Source organism: Ranitomeya imitator, chromosome 5 (assembly GCF_032444005.1).
Source record: "Ranitomeya imitator isolate aRanImi1 chromosome 5, aRanImi1.pri, whole genome shotgun sequence".
Taxonomy (NCBI): domain Eukaryota; kingdom Metazoa; phylum Chordata; class Amphibia; order Anura; family Dendrobatidae; genus Ranitomeya; species Ranitomeya imitator.
In genome coordinates this window covers 544,526,987-544,539,803 of record NC_091286.1, presented here as the reverse complement: position 1 = coordinate 544,539,803, position 12,817 = coordinate 544,526,987, and the positions used below count along the sequence as shown (strand labels likewise).

Sequence of the window (12,817 nt, the reverse complement as noted above, 5' to 3'; positions counted from 1 at the left end):
GCAGGCAGAGTCCAGCCGGCTTGAAGGCAAGTTCAGAGCCCCCTTTACGAGGTGGAGTTAAAAGCCTTCCTCTAGCGCGATGGTGTTGTAGTCCCTTACTTGTCTATGGCTTCACATAAGGTCCTCACAGTTCTCTCTGTCCCCATATAGGATAGGACATAACCCATATGACTGGTGACTTGAGCCTTTTTACAGGGACTCTAGCACGCCCCGGGCTCTATAGGTGTCACTGTGCCTCCTGGGTATTAAGGCGGACAGGTAACTTGCAGTTCAGCTGTCCTGCCAGTCTCTGCTGTAAGTCGTAGAGTCCCTTACAACCTTGGTGGTCCAGCTACCAGTTATCTGCACCTCAGAAGGAGGCAGCCTCCTCGTAGCTGGTCTCCCCTGATGTTACTCTCCTGTGCTTTGCTCTCCTTTACGCTCACTGAACAATAGTCGTCTCTCTGTATGTCTCTTTCTGGGAGCTGTGGTACTTCAGACCACATGGCCCCTTTAGACCTTCTTCCTGCCTTAGACTGCTCCAGTCTGCTGTCTGGCACTGACTGACTAACTTTCCCTCCAAAACTAACATATATATGGGGAGTCACCTAGTAAATAGGATCAAAAGCTCCCCCTGGTGGCCTAGAGTGTGAACATGTTGCATGCTTGTGTTTACCTTGTCAAAGTTATCCTTCCTTGCCTTCAAGCGTAACATCACTCTCCCCATGGGGAAAGCAATGTTACTGTGATGACCAGGACCCTGGGGTGCCAGAGATCTGCAGTACCTTGCCATGGCCACTATAGAAATGGCGAAGCTGCTGTGTTCCACCAGCATCTGAAAGCTTCTGGCCATTGCCACCAGTATGAGCTGCCGGTTGTCGCAACCCCAAATGAACAAATATTGACGGCCTATCCTAATGATAGGCCATCAATATAAAAGTGTTGGCAACCCCCTATAAGGAGTCGTTGGTATGAGGTGGACAATTCCGTTATTCCATTTTCATACAGGCTATAGAAATTTCCAGAATAAGTCATATTTTTAATATTTTCTCACCCTAAGAACATACATTGTACGGCCTTCATAGGTTTTACCAATTTTAATGCGTCTGACAAGATCTGAATGTTTAGTAGTCATCTCGCCCATCCACTGAACAATCTAGATCAAACATGTAAAGGAAGAAAGGTATTTAGCATCAATAAAGGAAACTTTCTAAATATGACCTAATACACATGTAGAATCAAACAAACTAACATTTAGGAGTGAATGTGCCAAAATCACTAAATGCTTTGTATACCTTTGCACAGATTTTTGTATTGTTCATGTGCTTTCGAAATACAAAGTTAAGAAGCTTTCTAAATAGTTTTCATTAAAAATGTGCTCCTTTTTGGTGCTGCAAGTGAAGACACCAGCACTCTGGATACACACAGAACTCCCATCAGCCTGTATTACAGGGAGAGGCACTCCCGCAAGAGAAAAATCTGAAAGTTAGATTAGGCAGCAAACTGCATTTCAGGCGGGTCTGAAAATGAAGAAGGAGTGAAGATTGCAGACTGAATATGCCACTAACATACCTGCAGGTAAAACATTTTGTTCTATGTCAAAGGCCTTCAGAGTATTTAAAGGGAACCTGTCACCTCTTTTTAGTGTCTGAACAAATGCCTCCAGTTTTTATATCTCCTGTAAAGCAAACTTGTCTATTGTCTCCTGACTCTCCCTGTATACCCCCAAAAATACCTTTTGAATTGCTCCAGTGCTGTATGCAAATCAGTTGGTCTGGTCCAAAGGGTGTCATTCCTGCAGTGTCTGTGCCTCCTCTCTGCTCCTAATGGCGGTCCTCCAGCTTTGACTGATGTGGATGACATGTCCTGCGTCATCCATGTAGCGCAGCGAAATCACACACCTGCGCAGTAGCATCACCGTCTCGAGCAGGCGCACTTTGCTCTTCCCTACTGGTTCTGGTACATAGGAGCTGGAATTACGTTGTCATGACACAGCTGTCGGTGACCTGGGACCAGGGGCTCCTTCCCTGTCCCTAACACTAGGGGGCGCCCTAGCTCACCCTGCTCCCTGAGATACTTCAGATGACGAAGATGCCTTATCTCCTGAGTTAGCCCTCTGTCTGTTCTCTTTCCCCACCCAGGGAAGAGGGGGCGCTACTGTGCACCGTAGTACAACAACCCGACAAACAAGGCAACATGGACAACGGTTAATAGAAAACTCCAGGTATAAAAAATATTCACTCACATACTGTATAACAGAGGAATGCACCGTGGTGTGAAGGTAGGGGAATAAACAAAAACAGAAAAGCGTAAGGAATTACCACACATTAAAACCCAGCAACAGTCACTAATAACTCCTCCAACTCTCCTTCTCATATGAACTCCTCTTTAGCCATGCAGCAAATACTAGCTCTGACAAGGATTTGTAACAGAGCCCAGATTATAAAGGGGAAGGTAGTGGCTAAACGAAATCAGCTGTTAACATAAGGACTTCCAACACCCTTGTTCTGCCAGAAGAAATAAACACCTTTAAAAAGAAGGAGAAGTGCTTCTTCTCAGCGCTGGAGTAGTAGAAGCAATCAGACGCTGCGGTCTTCTGGCTCCACATTGTTGTGGTAACACTGTGACAGACGTATCTTCACATACGCGCAGTTATGTTTTATGCCTTGCCCATAGTAAAGCAGAGCAAACTGCGCCTGCGCAAGCTGGTGATGCTACTGTGCAGGCGAGAGATTTTTGTTGGGCTATGTGTATGATGCAGGACATGTCATCCACATCAATCAAAGCTGGAGGATGGCCATTGGCCATTAGGAGCAGAGAGCAGGCACAGATACTGCAGCAATGACGACCATTGGACCTGATCATCTGATTTACATACAGCGCGGGAGCATTTCAAAAGGTATTTTGGGGGGTATACAGGGAGGGTCAGGAGACAAGAGACACATTTGTGGAATGCAGTACAGGAGATGGAAAAGTTGGAGGCATTTGTTCAGAGACTAAAAAATAGTGACAGGGTCCCTTTAAAGGATTAATCCTGAGGTAGATATAGTGCATGGTCTGTCAGTGGTGCGCTGTGTCCTCATGTTCTGCTCTAAGCATAATATTTATACAGTGTCGGACTGGGGTGACAAGGGCCCACCAATAACATTGACTTTAGGGGGCCCACTTTTCACCTGCATGCAAATATTCTACTACCTTCGTTCACAAATTTACCTATATCTCTATGTAATAATAAACTGGGTAGCGTGGTTAATGAATGATGAGATGCTGCTTTTTCTGTTCGGAGTGGATCAAGTGAATTGTGCCAAGTACTGCCCATAAAGTGGGGTTGGGGGCCCAGATCTACACAGGGACCCACCGGGGGATTCCCCTGTTACCCTGTGGGCCAGTCCGGGCCTGTATTTATATTTAGCATTTTTGGAGTTTTGCTTATAAAGAAATGCATTACCTATATTTGTTTACTAGTTACATCCAGTTGGTGAAACATTTATTCTTTTTAATCTAATTATTTTTTTTTTACATTTTATTAAATCCTATTTCTTGTGCATAATTATGGGGGGAAGGGGAATTTTGCCTGAGCTTCCGTTAACGGTGTTTGGAGAAGACCATAGCCAAAAAAGATTGGTTCTGATCCATAGACTTCTGCATGACAGTTTGCACGGATGCTCTGATCTGAGCACAGGTGATTGGACTGAGGGAGGCTGTGACCAGCCGCTGCTGTGAATGTTGAATCCTGTGTTATCTATATACAGGTTATGCCTCGACCAAGTGAGTGATTTAGTGTGTTAATTGCCTGTGTATGTAGTGTGTTTGGGTCCTTATTTATTCTAGGGTGTGGATAGGGGTCTTTACTTTTTATAGGAATCTGGTCTGGGTGCAGTTTTATTTTTGGGGTCTTGGTGTTTAAATTAATTTCTTTCTGTATTTTGAAGTGGTTTTAGGTACCTGTTTTGGGGATCTTCTAGGTCTGTTTTTATTTTTGGGGCTTGTCTGGAGCTTGTACTAATTCTGGGGTCTGGTCTAGTGAGCGGCTGCAGTGGTTACTACTTGTAATCATGATGTCGCCCCTGCAGCCTTTAAACAATGACTGTAAGTGACGACGGAGAGGCAGCGTTAAATCAGGTGAAGGATGAGTATAGCTGGATTTGCTATTTTCAACACCCACATGCTGAAGGAAGGTGATAGTGAAATTCTCAATATACTATTAAAATAAGCAGAAAAAATAAATAACATTCGATAATTGCAAAGCCAGACACCAAACATCTGTGTGCAATATATTAAGGTTCTTACGGTTTCCCAATCATTGTACTTATTGTATTTATGCTTCCTAGACTTCTGAAGCCTAGAATTATCCCGCTGAGCTTCAATTCCTGCTTGGAGGTCATGGAATAAAACCCTAATAAAAAAGGAATGAGCGATATATGTTAATTTCCAATTGTCATTGCCTAATTTATTCCCCTACATTGCATTTACTGTAATTCAGATACTCTTAATATATGTTTTCTATACATATGCACCAGTTGCACACAATGTGGAAGTAGCAGCGTTTTGGACATAGACACTGGTCTCTGCCAGAGAAATAGACATGCTGCGGTCTGGAGAGACGCGCCGCATGTCCATCTCCGAGGGTGATCCATGGGCCTCTGTGGACATATAGTGGACACTGGATTTCTTGAAATCCCATCTACTATGCTGTAACATCTGGCTGAAGTGGGTTTGATGCTGCACAAGTACACAGCATCCAACCCACGGCAACTCTGGATCGTGTGCACGAACCCTATAACATCACAATTCTGAAACTGGAAGGGACAAAGAAAAATAATTATTAACTAATAATAACTTTTAATAGGGTTCCGCAGCAGATAATAAGGAGGGCCAAGTTGGCCTCTAGTCTAGTGATCTATTCTAGTCAAGAAACATATCACCCCGCTCACTTCATACTGTAGTTCAGCTCTCCAGCACTGAATATCTACATGAAAGATATTTAAAAGGAATCTGTCAGCAGGATTTGCCCAAAAACAATTATTATATGCATGTAGTTCTTTTAAAAACAAGTCCAGCAATATTTTTAAATGGCCAGTCTGTCCCTCTGCTATTGAAAAATCAGCATTTGAATTAATATGCAAATGAAGGTGTAGTTATGACGTCTCTGTCACTCCAGCTCTATTCCTCACCCATCACCATTTCTTTCTGCTTGAGTGACAGCCTTTATGCTGTGTGACTTCAGGCAAAGGAGCCGTCACTCAAGCAGAGGAGGCAGCTTTGAGCGGTGAGTAGAGCTGGAGTGACAGAGGTTTCAGATCTTCAGCCTTATTTGCATATTCATTCAAACACTGATTTCTCAGTAACAACATAACGGGCTGGCCATGCAAATGTATCATTGAACTTGTCTTTGAAAGAGCTACAGGTGCATATAAATAGTTTGGGGGTGAAATCCTTCTGATAGACCCCCTATAAGAGCAACGACATATTTACTGCTTGTATTAAATATTTGTTTGTCAAATTTAATTAGTAAAATTAAAGGTTTAGAATGAAATAATTAAATATCTGCTGATCATATAATGACACCTACTCCATATAATGACACCTACTCATAGTGTATGGAATTCTGCTTCAAAAGATGAAGGACAGCTTCAGTCTGATTGGCATGAATATGGAAATCCACGGTCATCCCTGGAGCAATGCACGATGATGAATCTGGGCTCCAAAAATCGAACTTATAAAAAATATACAAAAAACAATAAGGTTAGTGATGCAAACTGTGGAGATAAAGCAAATGTAAAAGCCCCCCATACACCTTAGGTATCTGCTATCTTGCCCAACTCTTTCATACAAGGAGCGCTCATTCTGCCAAGCACATCTTTGATCTCTATGCGAGAGCTGCTGCCAGCCATGGCTTTTCTCTAGAGCACCAGAGCACTGTGTTTCTTTGATGCTATAGAATAATGGCTGCACAGGAGATTGTACAAGGTTGGGTTAGGTGCCATAATGGTTGCACAGGAGATTGTGCAAGGTGGGTTAGGTACCATAATGGCTGCACCAGATATGTTTATATATATATATATATACCTGTATGTCATCTCCCCTGTAAATAGTATATACCTGTTGTATGTTATCTCCTCCTGTATATTGTATATTCCTATCTGTCAACTCCTCCTGTATATAGTATATACCTGTATGTCATCTCTTCTGTATATAGTATACTGTATATGCCTGTATGTCATCTCCTGTATATAGTATATACCTGTATGTCATCTCCCCTGTATATAGTATGTACCTGCTGTATGTTATCTCCTCCTGTATATACCTATGTGTCATCTCCTCTTTTATATAGTATATACCTGTATGTCATCTCCTCCTGTATACAGTATATAGCTGTGTGTCATCTCCTCTTATTTATAGTATATACCTGTATGTCATCTCCTTCTGTATAGAGTGTATACCTGTAAGTCATCTCCTCCTGTATATAGTATATACCTGTATGTCATCTCCTCTTATATATAGTATATGCCTGTATATTATCTCCTCCTGTATATAGTATATACCTGTAAGTAATCTCCTCCTGTATATAGTATATACCTGTGTGTCATCTGCTCCTGTATATAGTATATACCTGTGTGTCATCTCCCCTGTATATAGTATGTACCTGTATGTTATCTCCCCTGTATATAGTATGTACCTGTATGTCATCTCCTCCTGTATATAGTATATACGGTATGTGTGTGTCATCTGCTCCCGTATTAGACCTCATTCACACGTTATTTGGTCAGTATTTTTACCTCAGTATTTGTAAGCTAAATTGGCAGCCTGATAAATCCCCAGCCAACAGGAAGCCCTCTCCCCTGGCAATATATATTAGATCACTCATACACAAAATAGACAGGTCATGTGACTGACAGCTGGCGTATTTACTATATGGTTCATTTGTTGCTCTTGTAGTTTGTCTGCTTATTAATCAGATTTTTATATTTGAAGGATAATACCAGACTTGTGTGTGTTTTAGGGTGAGTTTCATGTGTCGAGTTGTGTGTGTTGAGTTGCATGTGGTGACATTCCTGGGCAGCACGGTGGCGCAGTGGTTAGCACTGCAGCTTTGCAGTGCTGGAGTCCTGGGTTCTAATCCCACTCAGGACATCTGCAAAGAGTTTGTATGCTCTCTCTGTGTTTGAGTGGGTTTCCTCCGGGTACTCCGGTTTCCTCCCACATTCCAAAGACATACTGATAGGGAATTTAGATTGTGAGCCTCATTGGGGACAGCGATGATAATGTGTGCAAACTATAAAGTGCTGCGGAATATGTTAGCGCATATAAAAATAAAGATTATTATTATTAATAAAGATTATTATGTAGCGACTTTTGTGAGATGAGTTTTGTGTGGTGACATGCATGTAGCAACTTTTTGTGTGTCGAGTTGCATGTGACAGGTTAGTGTAGCAAGTTGTGTGCAGCAAGTTTTGTGCATGGCGAGTTTTGCGCATGGCGAGTTTTATGTGTGGTGTGTTTTGAGTAGGTGCAAGTTTTGTGTGAGGCAACTCTTCCATGTGTTGCAACTTTTGTGCATGTGGCAATTTTTCCACGTGTGCAAGTTTTGTGGCGAGTTTTCCATGTGGCGAATTTTGCGCTTGGTGAGTTTTGAGTGGCGACTTTTGTGTTTTGAGTTTTATGTGGCGAGGTTGGTGTATGTGTGGTGAAATGTGTGCTGAGGGTGGTATATGTGTTCAAGCACATGGTAGTATGTGGCGCATTTTGTGTGTGTGTTCATATCCCCGTGTGTGGTGAGTATCCTATGTCGGGGCCAAACTTTAGCAACTGTACGGTATATACTCTTTGGCGCCGTCGCTCTCATTCTTTAAGTCCCCCTTGTTCACATTGTCAATTTGCCTCCAACACTTTTCCTTTCACTTTTTCCCAATTATGTATATAGGGGCAAAATTGTTTGGTGAATTGGAACACGCGGGGTTAAAATTTTGCCTCACAACATAGCCTATGACGCTCTCGGGGTCCAAACGTGTGACTGCGCAAAATTTTGTGGCTGTAGTTGAGACTGTCCAGATGCCAATCCCGGACATACACACATACATACATACACACATATACACACATTCAGCTTTATATATTAGATACTGTATATATATACACTAAGGGACTGTGCTATACATATTGAGTACATTTTATACTAAGAGACTGTGTTAGACATAATAATCGATAATAATGTCTTCCTCCACCTCCCCTGTTCCTAAATCCATTATAAATCCCCCTTCCTCCCATCCCGATCCCCTCCACCCCTCATTGTCCACCTCCCCCCACATCCCATTCTTGCCCTCTACCCCACCCCCATGATTGCCCTCTTCACCACTTCCATCATCTCCCCACCACCCCAATATTGCCCATTCCACCGCCTCCATTATTGCCTCCTCCCACCACCCCATCATTGTCCTTTCCACTGCCACCATCATTGCCTTCTCCCCCACCACCCCATCATTACCCATTCCACCACCCTCATCATTGCCTCCTTCCCACCACCATCATTGCCTCCCCCACCAACCCCATTATTGTCCTTTCCACCACCTCCATCATATCCTCCTCCCCACCACCCCATCATTGTCCTTTCCACCCCCATGATTGTCCTTTCCACCGCCATCATCATTGGCGTCTCCCCAACCACGCTATCATTACCCATTCCACCACCCCCATCATATCCTCCTCCCCACCACCCCATCATTGTCCTTTCCACCGTCATCATCATTGTCTTTCCCCCCACCACCTCCATCATTGTCCTTTTCCCCACCTTCATCATATCCTCCTCCCCACCACCCCCATCATTACCATTTCCACTGCCATCATCATTGTCTTCTCCCCACCACCCCTATCATTACCCATTCCATGACCTCCATCATTTCCTCCTCCCCACCATCCCATTCATTACCCATTCCACCACCTCCATCATTGCCTCCTCCTCCACCACCCCAATCATTGCCCATTACACCACCTCCATCATTTCCTCTGCCCCATCACCCCAATCATTACCCTCTCCATCAACCCAATCATTGCCTTCTGCCCCATCACCCCCATCATTGTCTTCTCTGCCCCATCACCCCATCATTGCCCTCTCTGTCAATCGAATCATTGCCTTCTGCCCCATCACCCCATCATTGCCCTGTCAACCCAATCATTGCTTTCTGCCCCATCACCCCATCATTGACCTTTCTCTCAGCTCAATCATTGCTTTCTGCCCCATCACCCCCATCATTGCCCTCTCCTCCACCTACACACACAGACACAAACAGCACCATTACCTCTCTGCAAACACACACACAGCACCATTCACCTCTCTGCACACACACATACACACACACTGCCCCATTCGCCTCTCTGCATACACACACACACACAGCACCATTCACCTCTCTGCAAACACACACATACACACACCTCACCTCACCTCTGTGCACGGTATCCTAAAGCCGCACCATCGCCGGCAGCTTCCTGTCTCGCATAGCTGCGGCGCTGAATGATGATGTCATTCAGCTGCTGCTGTTTGAGACAGGAAGCGCGGGCAGGAAGCAGATTGGATCCTTTCGCTGCAGCTCCACTCCACTGCCATTTTCTCTTGCAGGAAGCGGAGCTGCAGGGATTGCTCCCTGCCCCCCGCACATGAGGGCAATCTGGCCAGGGCCCCCTGGAGCCTCGGGGCTAGATAAACTGGCCAGATTGCCCTCATTATTAGCCGCCCTGCGGGGGCCCCCCGGAGACTCCAGGCCCCGATGTGGCCGCACCGGTTGAACAGGCGGTATGTCCGCCTATGGCACTATGTATAAAAGGAGGTAGCGGTGCTGTTGAAACATATATTGCTCCAGCAATCACAAAATAGCCAGGTAAAAGATTACATGACAAGATCATTAGTCTGCACAGACCCAAGAGTGACCGCTTTCAGTGCTACTTTACTCTTAGGGTATGTGGAAACGTTGCGGATTTGGCCCTGCGGATCTGCAGCAGTTTTCCATGCGGTGTACAGTACCATGTAAACCTATGGAAAACCAGATCCTCAGTGCACATGCTGCGGAAAATTCCGCACAGAAACGCAGCGGTTTATTTTCTGCAGCATGTCAAAACGCAGGCTAATTCCGCACAAAATCTGCACAAAATCCACAGAAAACTTGCAGGAAATCCGCAGATAAAACGCAGGGCATTATAACTGAAGATTATACAGAATCTGCGCAGAAAAATCCGCAATGGAATCTGCAATGTGCGCACATACCCTTAATCTGATGCTGCTTTCTCAGCTACAATTATAGGGGAAATAAGTTACAGGAAAAAATATCTAAAAACAAATCAGAGGTCTTTTCTGACTCGTTGATGGACAAATCATAAAAAGTAAAGTAGCAGTAAAAAGTACAATATAAAAAAACATACATATTAATGATAAAAACCATCTGCCAATGACAAACAAAGCCATGGCACAGACACAGTGACTTTAACTAGAGCATACATAATAATTGTCTCACAATAAGGGAAAAAAGCACACATTTTATATTAGGATTTTTATTTCACTTTATTTTTTTAAAAATATTGAATGTGAAAATAGTTATTTCTTTTTTTTCCCCACACACTAAAAGGACAATATTGCTAAAAAAGGCCCCCCATAATCGCTATTTGGTTAAAATGGTAACATAATATTACATAATCTATTACTTTACAAAAAACAAAGCGAAACAAAAACAGTTCTAGGTGTTTAATTTTACTGCTACTTGGAAGAAATTGAAAAAGAAGAATCATGAAATTCACTGTCGGAAAATATTTTTCAGACCTCACCAAAGCTTCTCATATACTTTTCTCAATATGACTACTTACATTAAATGTCTTGTCCATACTTTTAATAATCTTCACATGTTCTTCCGTCTCCAGCTCAATCTGGATCACCTTGTGTCTGGAATGAATTTTGGAGATTACTTTGTGAAGTTTTCCTGGTTCCATCAACATTTAGAAATACTGTAGAAAAGTTACCCATGAAAATTGAGAGTGTGTGAGGCAAAACACACAGCAGGGACACAAAACCAAATCCACAGCAATCTCATGATGTTCAAATTAGTCATTTGATTGGTTTGAGAGCTGTTCTCTCCTTTTTGTAGATGTTTCCTGGTTGTGTTGTTTCTCCTCCTCAGCTCTAAGAGGATTTCCCAGCTTACATGAATATTATGCTTAGTTTCTTCTTCTGATTTGCTTTTCATTTCAATTGTTCACCACTTTTAAAATTTTTTGCTTGCTGTCAGTGACAGTGTAAGTTTTTTACAACATTTTGAGTTTGTAGTCTGTGAGCGAAAATATGTTAGTATGTGTGTTTGTCCACCAATAAAAATGATTCATTTTGTATAGAGAACCGATGTGTCAGTCATTAATAATCTAGTGAACTAGCTAGATGCATATATGGGGCCCTTGAGTCTGGGGGTCTTGCTGCAAGCAGCGGTAGCAAGGTCCATACCTACGGCCCGACAGCACACTTTCAACTGTATCGGGATCCTGAATGTCGATACAGCTGAAAGCAATTGTCACGATTCGACTGGCGAGTGACCCGGGACCAGGGGACTGCTTTCCTGACCCCAACACTAGGGGCGCCCTAGCTCGCCCTGTTCCCCAGGATACTTCATATGGCAAAGATGCCGGGCCCCTGCCTGTGCCTTATCTCCTATAACAGCCCTACGTCTGTCCCCTTCCCCCACTCGGGGAAGAGAGGCGCTACTGTGTACTGCACTACACCAACCCGATAGACAAGGGGACAAGGACAAGGGTAAAAAGAAAACTCCACTCACACAAAATATACACTCACATATAACAGAGGTGTGTATGGAGGGGGAAGAAAGTAAACGGGAAAGTATAAGGAATTTCCAAGTGTACAAACCAAGCAACAGTGGCTTATAAACTCCTCCAGCTCTCCTTCACAACATCAGCTTCTCCCACTCCAGATCTAAGTAGCTAATGCTAACTCAGCCCTGCTTTTATAGGAGAAAGGAGTGGTTAACCAAGCACAGCTGAATGTGGGAATTTCCAACATGGCCGATTAACCCCTGTTCAGCTAAAAGAAACAAACATGTTTAATAGTACTTCTTCTCAGTCAACAGGCGGTGCGGTCTTCAGGCTCCGTTCTGTTGCGTTAACCCCGTGAATAGGGAGCTCCCTCTGCCATCATTTTCCTTCTGCGTTTGAGCTCTGATGTCTCAGCGCAGTGGGCATGATGACATCACTACATTGCACCCACGGTCCTGAGCAGCGAAGAGCTTCAGAACACATGCTACAGAGACCAGAGCTGTGGGGGAACAATGTGAGGTGAATATTTTTCTTCTGTTTTTTTTTTTTTAAATCAATGAGAACATTGTAGGGGCCATCAAACTGTTTGTGTGCATTATATTTTAATGGAAGGCTATGTGGGTCAAATTATATTGCATAGAAGGCAATGTGGGGCCCATAATACCTTATTGGACGCAATTTAGGGCACATTATACTGTATGTAAGACATTGTGGGGCCCATTATATTGCATGGAGGACTATGTGGGCACTTTATACTGTATGGAAAGTAATATTGGGCCCATTATATTATATGGAGGACTATGTGGGGCTTCTTATACTGTTTGGAAGGCATTGTAGACTCATTATACTTTATGGAAGGCAATGTGGGGACCATTATATTTTATAGAGGACTATTTGGAGACAGTTATGCTGTATGGAAGGCAATATGGAGCCTTTTGTACTGTGTAGAATTCAATGTGAATTTCATTATACTGCATAGAGTTTTTTTTTGAGCCCTTTATACTATATCAAGGGCTATATGGGGCCCATTATACTG

At 43.4% G+C, this 12,817-nt stretch overlaps 1 protein-coding gene across 1 annotated transcript in view; it reads right to left on the bottom strand.

The window, feature by feature from the left end:
• The window catches only part of LOC138638371 (carboxypeptidase B-like), a 46,784-nt gene extending 35,562 nt beyond the window's left edge, over positions 1-11,222 (bottom strand). Inside the window, exons 1-5 of the mRNA XM_069727605.1 lie at positions 10,984-11,222; positions 10,831-10,906; positions 5,571-5,695; positions 4,270-4,375; positions 1,034-1,135 (exon numbers count right to left, since the gene is read on the bottom strand). Coding sequence (XP_069583706.1) covers positions 1,034-1,135; positions 4,270-4,375; positions 5,571-5,695; positions 10,831-10,906; positions 10,984-11,207 — 633 coding nt within the window. The 5' untranslated portion in view covers positions 11,208-11,222. The remainder of the gene's footprint in view (positions 1-1,033; positions 1,136-4,269; positions 4,376-5,570; positions 5,696-10,830; positions 10,907-10,983) is intronic.
• Positions 11,223-12,817: the final 1,595 nt, after the last annotated feature.